The sequence below is a fragment of the Sander vitreus genome, chromosome 17 (genome assembly GCF_031162955.1).
Source record: "Sander vitreus isolate 19-12246 chromosome 17, sanVit1, whole genome shotgun sequence".
Taxonomy (NCBI): Eukaryota; Metazoa; Chordata; class Actinopteri; order Perciformes; family Percidae; genus Sander; species Sander vitreus.
Genome location: NC_135871.1, coordinates 8,578,226 through 8,602,458, shown reverse-complemented (window position 1 = coordinate 8,602,458; position 24,233 = coordinate 8,578,226). Strand labels below are relative to the sequence as shown.

The 24,233-nt window shown below is 41.4% G+C and overlaps 1 protein-coding gene across 3 annotated transcripts; it reads right to left on the bottom strand.

Annotated features, from left to right (window-relative positions):
• Positions 1 to 235: 235 nt before the first annotated feature.
• papolg (poly(A) polymerase gamma) lies at positions 236 to 22,080 on the bottom strand. Of its 3 annotated transcripts, XM_078273920.1 has the most exons (25): positions 21,704 to 22,080; positions 20,798 to 20,956; positions 20,294 to 20,360; positions 20,078 to 20,159; positions 16,013 to 16,122; positions 13,548 to 13,601; positions 12,809 to 12,920; positions 11,888 to 11,977; positions 10,221 to 10,359; positions 10,049 to 10,121; positions 8,376 to 8,496; positions 8,089 to 8,173; positions 6,946 to 6,999; positions 6,733 to 6,852; positions 6,251 to 6,360; positions 4,513 to 4,634; positions 4,218 to 4,375; positions 3,918 to 4,018; positions 3,274 to 3,476; positions 2,321 to 2,404; positions 2,155 to 2,214; positions 1,864 to 1,967; positions 1,645 to 1,745; positions 1,467 to 1,494; positions 584 to 763 (listed from the first exon to the last, which is right to left on the bottom strand). In XM_078273920.1, exons 1-25 carry the CDS (start codon positions 21,718 to 21,720, stop codon positions 682 to 684), a joined length of 2,436 nt encoding a protein of 811 aa, XP_078130046.1. In that variant the 5' UTR covers positions 21,721 to 22,080; the 3' UTR covers positions 584 to 681. The 3 variants fall into 3 exon arrangements, with proteins under 3 accessions (XP_078130045.1, XP_078130046.1, XP_078130048.1); XM_078273919.1 differs by lacking the exon at positions 1,467 to 1,494 and having other exon boundaries at positions 236 to 763; positions 21,704 to 22,079; XM_078273922.1 differs by lacking the exons at positions 584 to 763; positions 1,467 to 1,494; positions 1,645 to 1,745; ... (11 more) ...; positions 8,376 to 8,496; positions 10,049 to 10,121 and having other exon boundaries at positions 10,217 to 10,359.
• Between the last annotated feature and the right edge of the window lie 2,153 nt (positions 22,081 to 24,233).

The window sequence follows — 24,233 nt, the reverse complement described above, 5'->3', positions numbered from 1 at the left end:
TCAAAAGACTTAACAGTGATCTTTTTCTCTTTTTTTAAGACAAAAGTTTATGTACATCAACATTTACTGTACAGGTTTCTGTTTGGGAGAAAAGAAAAAGAAAAGAATCAGCATACACCAGAAGTGTGTGTAGCAAAGCGTTGATAAATGTTCTGGGCTGATTTTTAAAACATGTTAGCTAGAAAAAAGGGAAAATGAAAAGAAGAACAGCTCATTTTCCATCTGTACTGTGTACTTTTTTAACGGCGAGGGAGAGTACAAAAACAAAAAACGGTGGCTTTAAGTTCTCAGATGTCAGATATCTCCGTGATTGTTGCGTTACTGTAAATGCCCTCTGACCGTGAGCGTGACAGAAGGGCGCTCACAACATCTGGTTTGACCAAAATCACCTATCCACAGGCAAATCTGTAATCTCTGAAGATTTGAGGTGAGGTGTCCGTTCTGCTGCTTCACACTTAGACACGGACCGACCTGAACACAATCCCTGCCCCCTGTGTGAAGTCATCTTCTCGGTGTTTGACTTAACTGTAAAGTCCCAACTCTGTGTGTGTATATAAATCCAGTCTATAGGTATGTGTTCAAGCTATGTGGATTCTGGCCTTTTCCGTTTCTTTCAGCCTCTTGGCCTGCTCCTCCAGAGTGGGGGAGTGGGCTCTCTTGGCGGTCGCTCCGTTCAGTGGGTCAGCTCCTCGGCTCACTAATGTAGGGATGGAGCTGCCCACGGGGGGGGGCGCCGCCGCCGCGTGTTTGGATGCCACGTGTTCTACAGAGAGAAAGAGAAGGACAAAGAGAGTGCTCATTTTGGCACCTGATTTTAAAAATGAATCCAAGTTTTACCGTAGTCACATTTTAGTCATTTGATTTCGTCTAGTTTTCATCAATGAAAATGTTCTCTCTAAATGTTGTTGTGCTGTTCTAATTCTGTCGCCATCTTTGTTGTGTATGTTTGTTGTGTACGTTTGCGCGGCTCTTGGGACTGACCCACTTGTTCACTTAAATACTGTTCAATGTCTCGGTTTAACTTAAGACAAGCATCTTTAATGTTAGATAACATTTAGACCAAAAAAAAGCCATTAGGAGCACATCTACAGGAAGTTTTATGTTAGATAGCTGACAGCTAACATTAATCTTGCAGTCATACCGATACAGATAAATACAAAAAACAGCTGACTGAAAGTAAAAATTAACTTTACAACCCACATGCTGTATGAATGTTGTTAAATGATGTTTAACTTAGCTTACTTCCAAATAAAATAAAAATAATGATCAGTGTGCTGTCCTGCATGTTTTTGTGATTTGGTCCAGCTGTTTTGTTGCAGTTGTTCCATGTTCAGTGGGACTGTGGACTCATCTAGTCCAGCCATGTGTTAGCTAACATTACTAGCAGAGACGTTACCGTTCTGCTGCTTATTAGTTAAGCAGCTAAATCAACCGTTTTGTCGAAAGGCTTTGTTATCAATGCTTACTTTTTTATAGTTTCAGTCTGGTTTTCATCTAAAATAAAAAAAGGGTGTTAACAAATATATCTTTGCCATAGTTTTCCGTGACAAAATGAACACTATAGACAAAAACAAATCTGCGTGATGAGCACACTGATGAATTACCAGAACTGATAATTGACTGAAAAAGCAATTCATTACTCACTAGAGCCAATGACAGGAATGGACATGCCCTTTTCTTCACTGGCAGGAGGAGCGTCAGGGGCGAGGGTAGCCTCAAACACTGGGGGCTTGGGAGGTGTGATGCTACATTCAATTAAAACAGACAAGCCAAGAAATACAACGTTAAAAACATTACAAAGTCAAATAACACCGGCGGTTTCGAATGGCGCGATTGGTGCCGGCAAAATAGTTGGGAGCTCACTTGTGGCGGTTGAGGGCCAGTTTAATGGAATTTTTCACGACGCGACAACTGTTGCTTGCTGGGAGAGGCGAGGAGGCGTCTGGCAGCTCCATGCTGGGAAGTCTCTGAGGTAGGAAACAGAGACATTATGAATCACAACACATTCGTAAGCTTTAATAAAAATCATCGAATAACTGCTGGTGGTGAACCCAAGTCCACCATGTAGAGAGAGTAATTATCCAATGTTAATTCAAATCAAACCAAATCATTCAGGTATAAAATAAAGCTAATGGTTAACAAAGAAGACGTTACCTGTGTTCTTGAGGTATCAAGGGTTGGAATGGGCTTAGCCTTTGACTCAGAAAGGGGGGTCTAATGGTGAAGTGGGAAAAACCGTGAAAACGTTAATTGTCTTTCTTCATTGCCATTTTTCCATTACACATTGTCAATAGAGGCAGCCAGAGTAACTAACACCTACAGTATTGGGTCCTTCTCCATGTGTGTGGGGGTCCAAGGACGGTGGATATGGCTCTTTAAATGCAGAGTCGTCATTGGACACCACCTGTAGCAAAAACAGTATGGTACCAATTAAATCTGCCATTCAATTCAAAAGGAACACGCCGACTTATTGGGACTTTGTCTTATTCACCGTATCCCCCAGAGTTAGATAAGTCCGTACACACCCTTCTCATCTCCGTGCGTGTTGTAACTCTGACACACCCATCGCTAGCCTAGCTTAGCACAGATCCTGGAGGTAACCGGCTCCATCTAGCCTACTGCTCCCAATAAGTGACAAAATAACACCAACATTTTCCTATTTACATGTTGTGATTTGTATAGTCACAGCGTGTACAAATAACAAGGTCACATGAGACACAGCCATCTTTTAACCGTGTACATACTGGGAACTATATTCTCAGAAGGCGAAGCACTGCTACTTGGGCGAGTGATTAGCAAAACGCCTGAAAAGCACCGTTGTTACTCTCTGCTCCTCACCACGGGGCTTCTCAGGTGATGTGAGCAAATCATTCCGCCCAAGTAGCAGAAGTAGCAGTGCTTCGCCTTCTGAGAATATAGTTCCCAGTTTATATACGGTTAGAATATTGGCTGTGTCTCATGTGACATTGACCTTGTACACGCTGTGACTATACAAATCACAATATGTAAATAGGAAAATGTTGGCGTCACTTATTGGGAGCAGTAGGCTAGATGGAGCCGGTTACCTCCAGGATCTGTGCTAAGCGAGGCTAGTGGTGGGGGCGTCAGACAGAGTTACAACACGCACAGAGATGAGAAGGGTATGTATGGACTTATCTAACTCTGGGGGATACGGTGAATAAGACAAAGTCCCAATAAGTCAGTGTGTTCCTTTAAATCCAACACCAAATATAGTCAAAGCAGATAGATGTGGTTAACTCCTGCCCTGGTCACCTCTGTGTCTTTGTGCCTCTTGGCCAGGTCCTCTTGTGTTGGCGAGTGGGGTCTCTTGACAGGAGCTCCATTGACCGAGTCCTCCAGGCCGTTGGGCTCCTCTCTAGGGCTGCTGGTGGCATTGGGCTGCACATCCCCACTCAGGACCGTGGGGACGGAGCTGCCGGCTGGTGGGGAAGGAGACTTTGCTTTAACCGCTGGCTCTACAGAATGAGACAGACCAGAAAAAAATGAGATCAGGATCATTTATCCACATCTTTGATATCCATATAATGATGTTTTCAACATTTCCAATATCAACATGCCTTTTGTATATCAACATTGTTCTCTAGATTTAAAGAGTTTGGTTGGTACTTATTATTACATATAGACCTTTTCAATGGAATTAAATTGCTAGGCAACAGCCTGGCCCCTTGTTAACTTCCTGTCATTCACATACACTGCAACAGAAAGTCAACGTGGGGCCATTTCGAATGTTTACGTTTACATCTGTGAAAACGTCTACAGTATGCATATGCTGGCTAGGTAATGGGACTATCAATTATGCCATATGCCTCTTTATACAATTACTGAAACATTGAACAGCCTATCACAGAGAGGAAAATGACAGTATCTGTATAATAGTCACGGGAAAAATGACTCACTCGAGCCAATGACAGGGATGGACATGCCCTGGTCTGGAGAAGCTGCTGCCGCACTGGGTGCTGGGGAGCCCTCCACAAAAATCTGCTTGGGAGGGCTGACGCTGCAAAAACACAAAGCGAGACAGAAAACATTCGTTCAGCATCATATGGTGGCATTGAGCCTGGTTATTGTAAATAGAAATATATAGCAAAAAGAATAGGACACTCATTAGAATAGAACATCTGGCGATACAAAAAATAAAAAACACTACAATGCATCAGGTAAAAGACCTGCACTAAAAGTCTAGAGGTGCATCATACCTGTCCTCTGTGTCAGAAGTAGGCTTAGAGGGTTTGCTGGCTGGGGAGGTGAAGGGAGTCCCTGAGTCTGTGTCTCTGGAGCTGTCCAGGTGACTGCTGTCCAGAGAGATCCGCTTCGAGCTCCCCCCGTTAGAGCTACGGTTCAACTCAGCTATGCTCTGCAGCAAGGAAGACGCGGGGAAATGAACAGAAACACAATCAATACACAAAACGAGGAAAAATACTACGACAATCGCGAGAAAAATGTTTGAAAAATCATTAAGGCGTTGTCCCAACTTGCACAATAATATCTCACCCTCTTCTTCTTCTGCACCAGTTCAGGAGGAAGGTACTGATGGAGCTGTTTCTTCTTCACATGCGTCGCTTCAATCTTCATCCCATCCTTCAGCATGTTGATGTTGTTGGCTTGTCTGTACACTGCAGAGAACATGTCGTGCTAAGGTTAATTTACTACTGGCATCAATGTATAAACTAGCCTGGGAAAACCCTGACGAACTTCCGGCAAATTTGAGATTGGCTCTGCGAGTCCGTCTGGCCAAGAGACCATTCAAGCCCATTTCCAATTTTTCCAAATTGAGGCACCAATCACAACCGTTGAGGCGGGCTTTACACGATGACCATAGTGCAGCTACGGCGAGCAGCTTTTTGTTTACATTCAACATGACGGCCACAGAAGCGCAGCAACCCGTTGATGCCGCTGTCGCTGCTACGTCACCCGGATCGTTGGTCTGATTGGTTGAAGGACTATCCAATTGCACCCAGAGGCATTTGAGCCGCGTCCGTTGGTGACGCCCCTTTGGAAATGGGCTGCACCCTTTCGAATGCACCACGAGGCTGTAAATTACCAGTTTCATTGAACGCACCGTCTGTGTTTTTCCGACAACAGCAGCTGCAGATTGTTACATCCCGGTGTCGGAATCCTCTACAGTGAAATACAGTCACACTTTAGCATTTTAACCGTGTTTAATCCAGCTACTAGCTAGCGGTAGGCTAACATTAGCTGCTGTCGAGTATAGTGTTAACTAGCTAGCGGTAGCCTAGCAGTAGGCTAACATTAGCTGCTGTCGAGTGTAGTGTTAACTAGCGTCACGTGAAGTGATGTTTCCGTTTCCTGTGACGTCTGTTTCAGAGCATCAGAGAGAAGTGCAGGCATATCAGTGGCACCGGAATGAGGCACCGAAATCCGCGTTGCTATTCCTGTAGCAGCAGGATGTGTTACGAGGAAGTACGGCAAAATAGTAGCCTGTTAGGCACGACGCAAAGCCGAGTGAAGTGAAAATAAATTAATAAAATGGCGGCATGCGATTAATACGATTAAAAAAAATTAACGCATTATGCTCGACCCTTAATTGCATCGCGCTTAACGCGTTAATGCTGACAGCCCTAGTTGCGTGTGATTAGTTAAACTGTGTGGAATCATTTGATTCTTTTTGTCAAGAAAGCAAAACAGCAGAAATTGTCCCTGAAGACCTGAATTCACTGCATTTATACTGAATGGGTTTTTATCCTAACTAATAGAGGTGTTGAAATTAATCAAACAATCGATGCATCGAACCGTGAACATGGACGATGCTGCATCGATAATCGGCCGGGCCATAATCGATTATTTCTGTTGACAATTTAATGTAGGCCTAACAACCTTTCGGTTTACATATTCTGTTATGTTTTGCACATTCAGGAAGTGCCATGTGCTCAGTGCTGTAGTTTTATGTACCCAGTTTATTTAGTATTAGATCACTGCAGAATGTTTTGTTTTGAAGCTTGAAAAGCTATGAATTAAATATCCTATATGGCTTTAATAGTAAAAATGCATTTGACACATCGTGATGAATCGAGATATCGAATCGCAGACATGATAATCGTAATCGAAAGAGCAGTGAAGATTCACACCTCTACTAACAGACATTTTATATACTTGCAGTGTACTGTATAGTAGAAAAGCTCTGCAGCCTTTTTTTTTTTTTTATCTGTATAAAAAGGGTTTGACTAGGTTGTTCCCCGACCACCGACAGAAGTGATATGACAGGACCTACCAGTGTCTGTGAAAGATTGGATGTCGTACGTCAGGTCAATGTTCACACTCTCCGCATTCTCCACTTTCTTGAAGATGATCCCAATGAACCACATGGACACAAAATCGTTCCTGTTACAGAAACACACAAGAAGCAACATGAACACAACAGTTGGTTTTAAGCTGATTTCAGACCATAATGTTGGAACATACGTGTGACAGCAGAGCAAATCAATGTGACAGAAATGCATTCACAATTTCAGTACTCTCAAAGCAGCATTCAACGAATGCCATGTCCCTGCATAATAATCAATAACAAAACCGTTGCCAATAATGACTTCATGACTCACGGACTTGCACTAGCAGTATTCACACGTCAACAGGCAACGTGTTCCAATTACTCAAGGACAAAACAATGTTTAATGATTAGCAGGATTGGCCTTCACTAATCCAGATCTTTCTCCCTGAGCTGTGTTTGTTAAGTATGGATAAAACTGAACTCACTCGTTGCGGTTCTCTTTGGACCCAGGGAAGGACTGGGGGTTGACATGAGCCAGGGTGATGTACTCATTCCTCTCTAGGTTTCCCACCAGAACACGGATCTTTGACTCCACCAGACCGATCCTGAGGGAAAAACATAAGGATGTATTCACAGAGGTGCCGGTTAAGTTCTCTTCACAGTATTGCAGTACAATTTCACTCGGTACAGACGCTTACCATTCCAAGTGGTTTTCTTCTGTGGAGGCACTGGCAGTCAGAACGATGTAATGCCTGCAGCACATAACAGAAAATCTGAGTTGTTTAGTAGCTAAACGCTACAGCATTATGTCAACATCTGCTACAGCCTGCCCAGGTACATCTGTGATGAAAAACGGCTTCAAGACCATACAACTGAATGAAAACCTCCCTCAAAACAATTAGTATTTACTGAAAGACTACCGTGAGGGGCATAATGATCTTGTGTCCAGCCCCTGTACATCTCTACATGTATGATTCCGCTCAACTTCTAGTGTACATGCAATATAAATCATTAAATGGGGTGATTCAGCAGCATGTTTTAAATTATGAATACCGACTTCTGCCTTCTAACAGGCGATTTAGAGTCCCTTCGTTTAGATACAACAGGCTTAAGAACTCTTACGCATCAGTTTATCCTGTTGCTAATCAAGATCTGGACCCGAGGATATCACGCAACAGGTTTCTTTGCCATGGCTGTTGAAATGTCTTCATCTTTGTACTATATGTGTAATTGTTGTATAACTCTGTGTGTTTCTTTTTATTTCTTCTTTTTGAGCGGAGCAAAATGAATTTCAGTGTAAAAGTTGTATCACATTGTATTGATCATCAAAAGTCTGGAACTCAATGTGCTCCACAGTGGAACATTAACTATAACCATTCACACCAGGGCCCAGGTAATGTAGCTCCAATGGTGAAACAGCAGCACCAACAGAACAAGGCAGAACACTTAGTTGTGGTACTTGTGTGGGTGGAACTTTCATAAACAAAATGAGTCAACCAAACTCTACTGACCATAGTTCCGATGAGTCAAATCTGCCCAAACCCAAAATGTGAAAACAATAAGTTGGTCGAAAAAAAGCAAACACTTGCATCATCCTGTTTTAGGTTCAACTGCACAAATACAACCTATGGCCTGATAAAACAGTCACACCAATTATTTCCACACAACCTAACAAAATACATACTTGCATGTTAAAGAAGTGTGACCAATGCCACCCATATCTATCTATCTATCTATCTATCTATCTGAGAAACAAGCAGCTCTATGTTTTATTCATCTTGCTTTGGTAAATAATATGTACTATACAGCAATCATTTATCTGAAAAAAAATCAACACCTACTTGTACTTTTGGAAAAAGTTGGGTGGCTCAAAGAGTTTGGACCATTCTGCTTTTCCCTGAAGAATCTCATCTGTGACACTGAGGCCTGTTCATGTCAGACACAGTGGGGAAAAAGACATATCAGGATAAACAACTCAACATTCAAAGTGACACTGTACTGTTACTATTTTTTTTTTTTTTTTTTTAAATACTCGGCAAGCTAGACAAGATACAAGATTTGAAGAACTGGAAATGCAGGTGAACAGACATTTCATTTTGTGTTGTTTCAGTCATGCAGCCTATGTTACCGTATTTGAACTCCTCGCTCATGATGGTGCGTGTTGACGTGGAGACGTTGTACGTGGAGTTCTGCTGGGGATAGGCAGGCGTGATGATGGGCATCAGGTGGTATCGATCGGATGGGTTCACCTAAAAACACCGCACATGGACCAAGATTGGTTTCGCTGCAGAAATGAGAGCCTTCACCAACACGTCGACACTCATCCCAGCAAACTGAATTTTTAGAGAAACTTCACACCCACTTACTGAATGGCATCATTAAACCAAGGGCACACACCCCACCCCACCTCATACACATCACACACACACCTATTTTACAGACTTGCTTCCCTCTCAAACATGAGGTGAAGGGATTTGTCAGTTACTGATGAAGGGTGCTCAGCTAGATCTGTGGGCTGTAACAGAGCTTTAGCATCTTCCATTAGAGTATTTGTTTAGACAGAATGTGCCCAACTAAACAGTCTCCACTGTTGGTGATATTCATTTTAGCCATTTCATTTCAATGTTCACCAACGTGACAAAAACTAAATTTGAAATACTACATGAGCACATTGAGCCTTAATATCAGGTGATTGACAACACATGCATAACACACCTGTAGTTAAACTGTGTGCAGATGTACACAGTACATAGCACATGCCTAGTTAATATCTGTTTTACATCGGATATCAGCCATTCGATGACCTTTTCCAGTCATCGAATGGGGAGGGGGACTCTGTGAGAATGCCTCCTTACCACCAAGAGCTATTTAGCGGTTTTCTGAAGGGCTGTTGGACACCAACTTCAAGTCATTACTGCCAGCAGCAAAGCCTTTACCATGCAATTATGTCATTTTTCTAGATTATGATGAGCATGTCTCACAGTAAACAGAAATACTTAAAAGTAGCCTAAACATTTAGGAAATTATAATGTCTAAAACTATACTTTCTGCCAAATGCACGGTGGTTGTTGGCCGTACTGTGACTGAACGGAAACGACACCAATAGATAATTAAAATGTGTTTATTGCTGAAGGGACACAACAAGCATGACACAGCAATTACAACAGCTAGAATGTTTTCAATGAAGGCTATTAGGCTAATTAGTTTAGGATAAGTAAATTTATGGTAATATTATGAGAAACAGTAAGAGCAAAACTAAAAGTCAAAACAAATATAACAAAGCCCTGGCCAAGGAAAGACGATTCAAATGGATAGCCTGCAAGAAGAGTGTGTAAAGGGGTCCTTGACAAATATTTACTGCACACAGTACTGTTGTTGTTATGGGATTTAAACAAAAGGTCAGATCTGTTTTGCTATTCAATTGCTAATGCATTTTTTTTTTTAACTCAAGGAGTGTGTCTGTCTGATAAAAGACGTCCACGTAGAAAGTCTTCCTTGCTCCAAGCTGCTCTGGGAAGCCTCCTCCGAGCAGAGTTAAGAACATTGGAACTCAAGATAGAGGACCCGATCAATTTCCGGGTCACATGAGGACAGAGGAATGAGGAGACATGAAATAAGAGAAAATAAATGCACCTATACTCTATTTGTTGAGCTAACTTTCAAAACAGCAACAAACTCACAATTCAGCAGATTAAGTCTGTCCAGATAGTGTTTCCTGTGTCTACACAGCAATAAACATACAAAATGGAGGCATACCAACATCATTAACATGTGGAAATAAAACACTGGTGTCATACTCACTCTAGGATCCCACACAGGTAGATTCAGATTACTGTCCTCAGGCTGTTTCAATAGCACAGGATTTGGCCACTCCCTGTAGGATGGAAATGACAAAAAAAACGAGGCTTTGAAATACTGCCATCAAGTGGACAGGACAAACAGGAGGTTGTCATTGCAAGAGATAAATGCTCACCATTTGGAAAACACCAAGAAGAACTTGTGGACCAGCGTTGCAGCCACAGCGTTCGGGTAGAGCTGGCAGGTCCTGGCCACCAACATGGCCCATGACACTCCACCCAGAAACCCCAGCATGTTGGAGTAGATCCCACGACCTGCAGGCAGAGGGCAGTACAATAAGGCAGAGTCATCCTCAAAATATTGGCGTTGGCCAAAAGATAGTCTGGATCAATGGAAGTACATTTCCAGGATAATTGCCCGACATCCACCGTGTCCCTCACTTTCAGGCCCGGTTTACACGAATACGCTCGCGGGTGAAAACGACAAAATATTTGATCAGATGTGCCTTTCGTGTAGACGGCGACGGCGTTTTTGGGGCTTAAAAATGCAAAAAAGTGAAACCACCCTCCAGAGTGGAAATCTTAAAAACGCTCCACCTTTGCGTTCTCGTCTAAAGGGTAAAAACACACTGTGCGAGTGTGTGTGTGCCGCGTGTGCATTGTTTGGAGCAATAAATCCACCTCCTTGTCTGTCCAGACAAAATTGTCAGCTTTTGTTGTTCGAGGATCGCATTTCACAAACTTTCGCGTCACCATATGCACGCAGATTCCCCCCCCCCCAATAACGCGGAATAAAAAGTGAGAACGCAACGCCACTTTTGCGTTTTCTCTTCAGATCGTTTCCGTCTGAACATAGCCTCAGCTCTCTATGTGTTGCCGTTCTTAATCTGTTCTCCTCGGGAAACGACAACAAACTTTGAGCTAGCAGGCTGAAAATGGTAATTTTTGAAGAAAATTTGGATCGTGCAATAAGGCAGGCCTGCTTGGTTCTTTGGGGGAATGATTGTGAAGATTTACAAAGAATACGTTAACGGCATTTTTATCCAACTGGGCCTTTTTGGGACCGATAGGTGGGGATTGCCATTGACAAAATGCACAGCGATACAGTGGTAAGAGCAAATTACGTTTAACCATGTATCCAGCTAATTTAAATAGCTCACGTTACTGTACTGTGTAAACGGTTAACTTCATTTAATATTGTGTGTGGCGTTTTCTTTTGCGGGGTGCAAATGTTCCACAAAAACAAGTTCCTCCCCGAGACCATTTTGCAGAGCCACCGTCGCTGCGTCCAGAGCTTAGCGCCGCCCGAGACGATTTCGATTGGTTTAAAAACCCCGACCCAGAGCGTTTTTCTCTCCTAATCCCAGAATGCATGTGTGGTGTAGCCAGACCTTACTCCACAGTGCCGTGGAGATAGTTCTGGCAATGCGAGACTACCCAAACAATGAGTGTGGGTTTTTCAAGTATACGCTAAACTGGAAGGACACCTGTTGGGAGGTAAAAAATCAATTCTGCACACAAATTTATAACAATCACCTTTTAGATAATTTGTATATTTGATATACATTTCCCCCTAGGTTGACTGCTTTGTGGTGGCGGGTGGGTGCTGTGGGAATGTTGCGGCAGACGTGTGGTGTTCGTGCCTATGCATTTTTGCCAGTCCCCACACGTGGTGAAACACGAGAGCAGAAGATCGTGATCGTGCGAGATTTAAGCAGCGGCGCATAGGGGAAAACACCATCGTTGGCTCTTAAAAATTGTGAGACACGCAATAAAATCAGACATAATAAAGTAAAGTTGTTAAAGTGAACCCAACATTAAAAACACATTTGAAACCACTTACGTTTTGCCCACAGTTTAATGGCTCTCAATGTCAGTCTGAAGTTTTCTTTGTTTGGCACCAGGTACAGAATTTCATCGGTCACCCGACAGCCTGGAAGACAACCATCAGAAACCTCAAACACTGCGAGAAAAGTATTGCACTCTTACAGTTAATGCGTACACTGAAAGAAAAAGTTTGCCACAAGGTTGCCACAACCAGCTGCTGCAAATGTGATGCACTATAGACTTCTTCTACTCTTGTATTTATTAAATCTCAATCTGGAAAACAGCACCTGCAACAGCATCAGGCCTCAAGTCAATATCATTACTTCTCTACTGTATGTGTACGAGCCAATAGAGGCAACATGGCACCATGACTTTGCGTAAACATACGCGCCACTTTCCTAAAGCCAAATGGCGTGTTATTTGTACGCATTTTGAGCTATCCACGTGTATGTCTACGCTGTATACAGCGGATGTAAACATACATGCCACGTGGCGTGTTATCGCGAGAATGTGCCGTGCTATCGCGAGAACGTCGTGAAAAAGGTTGGGTTTAGGAAAAGAACATTGGGAAAGGCTTTAGTAACACAACAAACGACAAAAACACGACGGTGACCAACATGCTTTGGAAAACAATAAACGGTTGGGTTTAGGAAAAGAACATTGGGGAAGGACGCGATCCCGGCTCTCCTGGGTGAAAGTCCTGCGTTTTACCCATCCACCACCCCAACCAACCTCGCTCTGCGGACTTCCGTCCTTTCATACTACTCGCTACGGCGATAATTCACACGTAACGTAGGTCAATGGAGGCCAAACAGCGTTGATAAACAAGCTAAAAAGCGATTATGCGTCTTGATAACACGCCAAAATGGCATACGGATTGGCGTGTCATACATACGCCACTTAATGAGATCAGTCTGATAGAGGCCATGTAGTGTACCGTTAAGGCTGCGAATACACCGAATGTCCAAGTTTCTCAGGATGGAGTCTCCCCTCAGGTCCAAGTTGTCTGGAATGGACTGCAAGGCCAGTCTGGCAAACAGCAGGTCAATCTGTAGTAAGAAAGTACCGAAGAAACAGAGTATAGCAGGGGGGCTCAAATTTCAGTCAAAATCAGAGTCAAATCCATAACAAACCTGAGGTTAATACTAGGCACAACAAAATGCAACAAAATATATTTTTTTTTTGTCATAAATAGGTCGACCCCTCATTCTCGTGGGAATGGCAAGCAAGTCCAAAGTAGTATGGCACAGGAGGATGAACTTGTAAATGATTCAGAAATGTTTATTTTGAAAAAAGGCAGAATTCTTCATATGCCAACTACAGAGGTTTCACATTTTAGGCAGAACAGCAGTTATGCTGATACTCATCTCCGTCACCTTATTTTATATCAGCTTTCCTGCTCGGTAGTTTTCATGGACCTGAACTACAAACTGGACCAATCTGTGTCAAGGAGTTTCTACATCAGCCTGAGCCATTTTTTTTTGTTGAAGTCTGACCACAACCATCATTCTTAGCACAGCTATTGCAGCAGAAGCTACAGCTGAACAAAAGTATATAAATAAATGTACTTTATTGATTCCAAATTGGGAAAGTCTACACCACAAAACACATACCTATAAAAGCTTTGTTAGAATGGTCATTTCTGGGAGGAACACTTGGATCTCAAAGGGACTTACCTCTATTCCGTCAAATTTGAATTTTATCACTGGCACAAAGGCGTCTTCGACAGCCTTGAGAAAACACCAAAAGAGACAATATCACCAACACATTCAAGACGTAGTCATAAAGCTGACTGGCATCATCATTAAAAATGAGGTGAAAATCAAAGTCAAGAACACAGAGCTTGTAAAGAGACGTGTAAAGTAATGCTTGCAGCAGATCACACTCCTCCTGCAGTGCTTTGAAAATGTCTGCAGACAGCCGATAACTAATCAGGGTGGGTTCAAATTCAGAAAACGTGAGCATAGCACGGAACGTGGGCTCCTATGGATGTCTTTGGAGCCGAGTGTTTCAATATTTAACTAAATTATCATCTTCCTCTTTCAATATCCAATAAACACAAGGGTACTCTCAGTAACATTTAGCCACCACTATGCATTTTTGGATAAGAACAGCAAGGTGAGAATTTCTTCTCTTTTTTTAAACGGCAAATAAACAAGCAGCACGCCTTCTACATTAACTAAGTTGTCAAAAAAAAAAAAAAAAAAAAAAATCTGATGAAGCAGAAACGCTTAACACATAACGTCCATAATAATTGGACTTTGGGGTTATACGTTTTGACAGTTTTCAGTGGTTATGAGGAGCAATATGAGAGAGAAATTCGGTGATCACTGATCGTTGTTTAGGTACATTAAACCACGTTAAGCTTTTTTTTTTTTACATTAGGACTTATAAAGCCCATGAGAACCGTGGAGAGTCAACCCACTCCTCTGCCCTGCTGAAAATGTGAAGCAGAAATACTCAATGTCCATAATAATTGGACTTTGATTTTTTGACAGTTTTCAGTGGTTATGAGGAGCAATCGGTTGTTTATTCACATAAAAAAAAAAAAAAGGGGATTAAATCGCCATTTCACCATCGCGTGTGTCGTTGTTTGTCAACAAATGTGTGGGCAGCTGGGGCATGCCCGGGCAGAGACAGGGTGAGTGGATTTAATGGAGCGTTGGCATATGGCAGGCAGAGAGCATTTATATACGTATCTCTGTCCTGTTCTTCACATCAGCGAGTTTACATTTGATTTTAATGATGACACACACCTTGGGAAATTAACATGACCAGCAGACCTAACACCACAGGCAATGCTCTTGGGTATTTCTCTCTGCAGCTACTTCATAATAACTCCTCTCTATCTATTCAGCAAACATTCACTTAAACTCAGCCATAAAAATGTAATTGAGCAATGTTTACCAATAGGGCTGCAGCTATCGATTATTTTAGTAATTGAGTATTCTACTGATTATTCCATCGAGTAATCGGATAAGAAATACTTGGTAAACAGCAATAGTAAATATTTATTATTGCTGTGTACTAAAAAAAGGAAAGTTTTTTTTTTTTTTTTGAAAAAGCAACATTTTTTATTGCCAAATTACAAAGTAAATTTCTGGTGGCCCAAATGTTAATATTTTTCACCCCCTTCCCCTTCTTGCCTCTGGCTCTTTGCACTGGATATGCAAAAGAGCCGTTCACTAACCAGAGGGTAAATGTGATGGTACAAAGCTTACAGCAGGTCCATTCAACTACACTGTTCTGGGGGACACATTTTCAGAAGCCTAATACACAGTGAGGAGAAAGAATAAAGAATGCAGACATCACCGGCATGATGACGCCATTCACGTGCATATTAAGTGAATACGCTGGGGGGAGGGGCCGGTTTGTCTCCAGCAGCAGCTAAGTTTCCAAAGATTAGTAGCAAACTAATAAACAGATTACAAACCGACAGCTCTCGTTTTAGCTTGTTGGTAAAACATGGCTATTTGCAGAGTAGCACGCTGTAGGCTAGTTGTGTAAAACAGCGCGGTGGACGAGAGCAGCAGACGGTAGTTAGCTACCTTGTGTCGGGTTCGCTCCGTGGAATGGATGAGTACACTGGATGTTTTCTACAGAGATGATGTAGTAGCATGTTTGCAGCTTTAAATGATCCCAAACTTTCTGTCGTTTCCTCTCGCCTGTCTCTTCTCTTAGACCCTCGCTATTTTCGTCTTCGTTCATTTGTAATCTGGGCAGTCAGTCTCGTGCATAGACAGTATATAAACGTCTTGTGTCCACAGAAGCGTCAGCCTGTTGCGCGCTAGTAATTATCCTCCGTGCGGAAACAGTGAGCCATACAACCTTAACTACATTGATTTAACGAAGCTTCGAGGCAAAGAATTTTGCTTCGAGGATTTTTTGTAATCGAATTATTCGAGTTATCTGAGGAATCGTTTCAGCCCTATTTACCGATGTTAGATATTGCATTGTTCTGCATTTCCAATACAGTGAACTCCGCTCTCCCAGAGGGTGGAGTTCTTACCCAGGAGCAGCGATGTAAGCGGTCCGTTGATCTTCCGTCTTTTTACACTAAAAGACCTTTGAATGAACAGTCTGTTTTTAAAAACTCAAGAGATGAAACTGAGAAATGGCCAGAGATGCCACAAAGACTTACCCTCAGGTCTTTGATCTCCTCGTGCTGTTTGAATTTCTCAAAGAAAGACTGGAAAAAGTCACTTCTCTCTACATGGCGGGGAGCCACACATAAGGCATCAATATCAGCTCCTGGAAGAAACACGTTACTTTTAGCAGTGTAATCTGTGTTGCCCTGTAGGTTAAATAGTTGACGACTTCAGTAAAAATCTGATTGGTTCAATGACCAAAATTGCTGCATTCAAGGCTAAAGAGTGTTAATGTGATAACGCATAATGGATAAACAAGTAGAGCAGCTAAAGTCAAGCGCAGCAACTTTTTAACCATCGTCATTAGTGACTGTCAAACTAATAATGCCTGGACCTGCTTTGCACAGTCACACCTAGGGCTGCATGATAAGAAGAAAATATCTAATTGCCATTATTTATCTGTTATTGCGTTTGCGATATGATTCACGATATCGGAGGGAATGAGCATTTTGGTACCATCATTCTCATTGAAAATATTCATAAAAGTGTGAGGTTTTCTTTGGTCTGTAGGATAAGTTTTGTAGGCTGTAACGTCTCTGCAGGACCACAATAATTAATTCAAAAGGGTTTGACATATTTTGCCTTTAGCAAATATTGCACCCTCCTGTGATTTGGATATTGTACTAGTCCATACTGTGATTAAATGTGTAGCCCTAGCCACAGCCTATAAAATGTTAAGGGTTCAGTTATTTAAAAAACAACACAGAAGTGGTTTCTCTAGACTGATGACCTCTAGCGAACTGTGTAAAAAGGCAAGACAAAATGAAATTCATTTCAAATATTTGTTTAAAAAGTTGATAGGACTAGAAGTGAGTGTAAATCTCCCATCTGATGCCCTGACTCCATAACCATTTCTCCATACTAATGGCTGTGCAACATTAACAGTGTCTCTAATTCTGCTGAAAATGTCCCTTGAGGCTTGAATTATACCCGACATCTCAGAAGTAGTTGTGAAATCAAAATTCCGATAGTGGGCTCCCAAGTATTAGTTTTTAGTATTTGCTGTGAAATGTATATTTATCTTCTACAATAACTGAGAAATTATGAAATGCTGAACAAATGTCAGAACACAATTACACAAGGGGATTCAATACTTTTACATACAAACTTCTCGTGTTTGAATTTGTTCCCTCATAAAAATGAACACAATTATGTATTACCAAGTGTAAAGTAGGCTTACAATAACACTAGTAAAGCCAATTCAATTTAGATTAGGGGCGAACACAAACACACACACACGCGACAGGAAAGAATTAGTGGTGACGAAGGCTGACTGGCGGCGCCTCACGTTGCCTTTGTCAAAGAGTTGTACATGAACACACCGCAAAGACTACAGTCGATGGCCAACTAGCACATACGTCCTGCGCCTGTGTGAGGAAATAACTCTCCGTGCCAGCAGACAGTGGTAATCTATTTGTCATCCAAAATGGTAACCGGATTTACAAACTGTTGCTATGATATACACACATACATACATAACAGCAAAACAGCTGTTGCCCAAATCAGCCAGTGGCAGCGCAGAGCCTACAGTCCCTTGCCTCACTCCCCTTTGGGATGACAGCGAACGCTGGGAGATGGCTAGCTAGCTTGTCCATCTCCCTGGCTGTCATCCGTTCTCTTGGCAGAGAAGACTACCTGCAGTGGGGAAGTGGAGCGACCAGGCAGCCCGCTGCGGTTGGCTTGCTAGTTAGCTTGCTAATTCCACCCACCAAGCTTTAATGCTACACTGGTTACAGAAAATGAGCCAAACAACTCATCAGGTGATCGCAATGTGTTTTCCCACGCTGTGACAAGAGTGCGTGAAGGAAACATTAAGTTGTGACATTTTACTAAATTTAGTGGCCAGCTGGCTAGTCAGCTAGCTTGGCTCAGTTCTCAGTCTAGCACCAACCACGGTGCAAAGGGAGAGACAAAGAGAGGTCTACGGTCTTTAAGTTTCTTAAAGCTATAGTGCGTAGTTTCTTTCTCCCTCATGAGGAATTCTAAGTAATGACAACACCACTGTCGGCACGTCCAAATAATACGAGCCTTACGTGATCATGCCCCCACGCAGTTGCTAGTAGCCAAGGAGGACACAGAGGGTAAAAAAAACAAAAACATGTTGGACTCTTCAGAAGAGGTAATGATCTTCACTCGAGTTTCTGCGCGTGAAAGTCACCGGACGACTCAATCTTCTGAGAGAGTTGTGTTGCACTGATAGTTTTAATTAGCTTTGTAGCAACTCATTTGGCAATGGCTTGAATGTAATGGATGTTCATTACTATCAAAAAGTTATGCACTAAAGCTTTAATTCTAAAAATCTTAAGTTTTACGGTACAGGACATTATTTTATTAGTTTATTTTATAATGTGTAGGTATGGCGATCTTTTAAAAGGCATGTTTATGTTGAAATAAATAAAACTATACAAGTAGTTAGTGTATGTATCGTGTTTGCCCTCTTATGGACATAATGTGCATAAATAAATATTCAAATAGTATGAAATGTGAAGAAGAAGAAGAATCCAGACAGCCAATTATGAAAGCCCCATGTGTATTGGAGTGATCAGATCAAGATGGAAGGTAAGAAGAGCTTTCTGTGTGCCTCTTTGACTTGGTCGTTTGCTTGCTTTCCTCACTTTTTCTTCTTGTGCACTAATTCGCTTAAGCTGCACAGCCAATCAGAGCGATTCCTCTCACTGACAGCTCCGTGTTGAATCGGCCGAAATAAAGCCGATAGGGTTGACTAGTGGCGACGGTGCGGGACATACCGCACGAAACTAAGGTGACAAACAGGCCCACGATGGGCCGACAGTCTCCGTGGTGTGTCCCCACCTTGACGTTCTGATACTTGCAAGTTTTGTTCATTTTGCACTAAAGTTCTAAATAAAATGAAAACACACAGTACTTTTCATGTGAAAGTATTTAATTCACACAGGAGTATACAAAATGAGGCTTTACCATGTGGTTATGTCATATGTACTATTTATTAAATTACCAGAAAACATGTCATATTGTGATATGTATCGTTACCAAGATATGAAATGACCTATAAAAAACGGGAAAGAAGATTTTGGCCAGCCCTAATTTAGACAATGATCTGTTGCGACAGGAATGTTTGGGCAGCCTCTCTTTATCTCCAGCCTGAACAAAATACAGAGATTCAAATGCTCTTTCTAAACAACAGCAAACAATGTGGGGGCGTCACCTGTGAGAGCGACTTTTGTTTTTACTCAAAACAGCTCAGTTCACTGTGCTGGCCTACACTTGTCTCTCTAGATATTGTGAACAGAAACTTTAGCCCCTGTTCATGTGTTTGCTCTTCCCTGCAGTCCACTTGCTCACAACTGTGATAATGGGTCATGGGATATAGGTCCAACTGATTTAATAGAACATAATGTGCCAGTTTTCACATTTGATTTCACCAGAAGTGCAACAGGTTGTTATAAACAAAGCACTGAAAATTGATCAAGCACAATTATCAATTTTGCCGATTAGCTTGGAACATCCTTACTTACTCAGAGTCATGGAAAAACACTATGCAGTTTGATGGATATCCCTAAAAATGTATTTAATTATTGTAAATTTAATAACTTAATTGAGTCACAACAAATAGTAAAACAAAAAAACTGAGCAATGTATTTCGCTGTTATGCATGTATATTTAAGTTTTTTTTTTTTTATCTTTTGATCTCACTTGTTTGTTGTTAAAAGCAAGGATGTACTCAACCCCATTCACACTAATGCTTTCAGTCGACAGTAAGCCTATGTTCACACAGCTTTCAGAACCCAAAACTAGTCTTTTCAAAACACTTTCAAAAGCAGAGGAATCTGACAATAACAGCCTTGTGCTTTAGTGTGGTCAGGGTGAACTGAGCTTTTCAAAAACAACAAGATATGCCTGCTCAGACAGAGTTGAGTGCTGTGTCGCAGATACCTCTATCTCCATTTGCTCCTTTTGAATGTCAATATAGCCAAGCACACAGTACAGGTGTGGTCATTAAAGTTCAATGTTGTCAGACAACTTCCAGGCATAAAACAGTGATTTGATGGCGATGATGTAGCTGCAATGACTAGACATACCTTTTGTGTGCACTCCAAGTCTGTACGAACCAAATGTAAATATCTTGCCCCCAACACAGCTTATAGCTGATGGTGGGAGGTTCTGTAGAGGAGAGAAGCATATACAGTGTAATCAAATTAGTATGACATTTTTTTGTCTCTGATTTGATAGTCCCTCCATAATGCATCATAATTAACTGTCTGTACTTAGAAGGCATTTAACACAACGAAACCCACCTTTAATTCACTGATCTCTGCGATCCATTCCTTAACAAAGTTATTCAACTTCCCAAGGACTGCAAGTCTGAAAAAAGATACAAATTTTAGTGGGCGTTTTATTCACAATCTAGCCCTTTCACTAATTAAATAGTGAGAAAGAAAATTATATAAATAAACCACACAATCCAGTTGATGTTAATGTGTGCATTCAAGCATCAACACACACGCGCATATATATATATATATATACATACATACACACACACACACACACACACACACTATATATGAAATATATACATGCAATGCATCAGAACAGCCTTACAATAAATGCTACCTTTGAGAAGCTTTGGAGTTTCCATTTTTGTTGAGACTACCAGAGAAGTGCTGGTGCATTATATTACAAGTTTTTGTGTGCACCCCTTACAAGTGTAGCTGTGATTGCTGCAATGAAGGGTATGCAGTCAAGATGCCCCATAATTGTGTTATGGTTAATATAAAATTATACTTTAGGTTCTTTACCGATGGTTCAATTCCTCTTCATCTTCAAACACCCCAAAAGGTTTCATAGCATCACAGAGCTTATTGGTGTACTGGTGGTCTATTTCTCGTGGGGGTGCAAGGCTAATGGCAGAAGTGATGCCATAGTGTTTCTGAGGCTGCTGCCCACCAGGCATGGTGCTGCAAGGGAACAGACATGGGAACAAGGAGCAATACATGAAATGACAGCTACAACACGACACTTCACGTTATTACGATATTTTTTTCATATCATGGTTTCTCAAACCCAGTCTTAAAAAAATTACTTTATTAAAGTTACCAAGTCATGGTGAAAGCATTTATCAGTCATTAGTTATTGTAGTGTTATGATTTGCTAGTTTCTATTATTACCGCGAACCCATGTGTAAACACGCTACAAGCTCCGAGAGCAATGTACTTAAAGAACAAGTCTATTAAAACCCCGATAGTTGTATGCAAATCAAAATTGAAAACTGAATTAATTACAATCACAGGAACGTGTTTGAAATGAGCTAACGTTAGGTCACTATTAAAGCTGGCGGCGAACGATCGTTAGCCGAGAGGCTACAAACAGGCTGGAAGCGCTAACAAATTGGCTAATTTAGCAAACGTTAGCTGGCTGCTACGGAAGAATTGGTGTAACTAATGACTCGCTTTCCGGTTAGACCTATTTAAGGGTTGACATTTTCTCAAACAAAAACAAGTTAAATCCGTTCATTTTGTTAGGCATATTTACACCATAGATACCCAACAACAAACAAGCGAGCTAGCCAACAAATGGTGGCTACAGGCCTTGTTTGGTTGTTGTGACAGTTGGCTAACGTTAGCTTTTAGCCTATTCTTTAGGACTCTCTAAAACGCGAACATAAAAGTCCATAAAATGGAAAATGTACCACATGCATGACTTACCTTGACATTTCTTTCATGTCACTCTAAAAAGCTTGTACGGTTTTTCCCGCTGTAATCCCGTAAAAAAAAACTAAGAAAGTCAGCAAGTGAAAATGATAACAGCCTCGACCTGATTACAACAATGGTCACTTTGCAGAGAGCAGTTCAAACCTTCCCCCTGAACCGGAATCACTTCTTATAAGATAACGTCTCAGCGCGTAATCCTGAAAGAACATTCATATCTAATTCCTTTACAAAACGCGCAGGACTTGGTTGGATCCTAGCACCTGACACGCGTTTAATAGTTTAGGACTTTTTTTTATTTATTCAAAACTACAAATGTAACGGCATTTGTCGGGACAACGTCTGCGCAGCATGCTGAGCAAACCATCATCAGAAGGCACCGCCTCTCACAGGCCACAAATCACGTGACCACCGAAGCCTGACGCTGCTCTGATGCATGATGGTACAAATAGAACGCACTCGAGCACAGCTAGCTATATACTGTCTATGGCTGCAACCATAGATATATGGCTAGATGTAGGTATATCCAGAGCCGTAGAGATATAAATGTCTTTTTTTTATCGCTCTGGGTATATCTAGCTATAGCTGCAATCAATCTATGGCTGCAACATGTTACCCACACCTCTCACACAAGGTGGGTTTGAAGTGAGATATAACAATACAAATATAATTGGGCATTTGGAGGGAAAAAAGTATTACACTTTGGTGAGAGGCTACGTTGTGCCAAATGTATGTCAGCTAATAATGGTAGCTATATGTGATGATTTAAATGTAACGTTACTGTATGCAACAGCATATTTAAAACTGTAGTTTTCCCCACTGCACAAAACCTTTTTGAGAACCAACTAAATGATAAGCCCATCGTTACAGGTGGTCATTGAAGAATTAAATGTCATATATTATGCTCATTTTCAGGTTCGTAGTTGTATTTTTGGTTACTACTAGAACATGCTATAATGTCCAAAAAACACATTATTTTTCTCATACTGTTTGTCTGAATATACCTGTCTGAAACGCTCTGTTTTAGCCATAGACTGTCAATATTATACAGTCTATGGTTTTAGCCCCTGTGTCTTCAAGCCCCCCCTCCCGAAAAAGCCCAGTCTGTTCTGATTGGACAGCGTTTCCGAATCTTGTGCATCTGCACTCTCTGTGTCTCTGAATAAGGGTTGTGTGCATTTCTCTGTAGATTGAGCATTTTGATACTTTCACAGTATTTATAAAGCACGTCAACCTGCTTTATAATAACATGTTTACTGTTGCTTTGTGCTGATGTATCCACCCTGCAGCACCTACTCACAGAACAACTAAATAAACGGAAGGATAAAGGTATACAACTAAAAAGTAACTAGATGAATAAATGATGAGGTGTACCAATATTTAATTTTTGGGCCAATAATCGTAACAGGCCGTAATTATCTGTTAGTTGTAGCTCATACTGATATGATAATCGATAACAGATATTCTTGCAATTGCCAACATTTAAAATGACAATAATATATACTGTAGAAAAGTATATGTGAATACGTTAGCATACCTGAAAAACTGTTTGCCAGTTGTGTGTTGAAGTGAAATGGCACAACTTGTAAACAAGGTATTATGAAAGTTGTTCCAGTGTTTAACTTTTCCTGGGGCCTGTTGCACAAAACCAGGATAAGGGATTAAGTCGGGATATTCAAGTTATCCTGGATGAATTTAGCTTTGACTTGGTTGCACAAAAGCAGGTTGAATTAAACCCAGCCAAGTAACCATGGAGATTTATGCTCCAGAGCAGGCTAACAGCCGGGCTAAGATTAATCCTGGAGTCTCATGTGTTAAATCAGCTGCTGCTCTGATCCGAAATAAACGTGTTTAACAGTTATTCCGTTGTCTTCTGAATGTTTTCTGCTTTATTTTTATTAACATGCATTACTTGTCACTATTGCGGTCACGAGTTTGATTTAAATCCTACTATTGCAGTTGTTTGGATGGTAAGAAATGGTTGCACAGGCACCGGAGATAAAGTGGGACAATGCGGAGGAAAGGGGCTTTCCCTCCGCTGCTCTCCCCGTGAATATGCCCCGTGCAACGTGGAGAGGCGGGGGGAGGCAGGGGGATCCTCCCACACCGTGCAGCGGACTCTAAAGGAGACTTTTAGCGTCAATAACGACGACAATGGCACCTGACCAAACGTCCGTATTTTACCAGATGGGAGTGAGAATGTGTTGGAATGCCACAAAGCTTCTTAATCTTGTTATTTTGGTGCCGTGACGCATCTTGGAGCTTGGGAGTGAGAAAAAAACATGAATAATAGGCTATATTGTTTTACAGATATGCTTACAGTGTGTATTGAAGTCACTTACTTCTTTTTCTAGTTTTTGTCCAGTCATGTTTGTTCTGTATGAACATTAATTGTAGAAATATATTTAGAATTATAGCTTATAGAGATTTGTGGATATGGTTGTAAAACATATTCTCTCATTATGAATAAGGGTTTGACATTAAGCTTAGTCCTTAGGGTAAATTGCCCGAGGAACATGAATTCCCT

What these genes read in the sequence shown, in the direction of transcription:
- papolg (XM_078273919.1), bottom strand. An exon ending in CAGAGATCAGTGAATTAAAG is followed by an intron (nt 20,160 to 20,293) that starts GTGGGTTTCGTT and finishes TCTCCTCTACAG; the next exon opens with AACCTCCCACCATCAGCTAT. An exon ending in TCCAAAGAGAACCGCAACGA is followed by an intron (nt 6,361 to 6,732) that starts GTGAGTTCAGTT and finishes TTTCTGTAACAG; the next exon opens with GAACGATTTTGTGTCCATGT.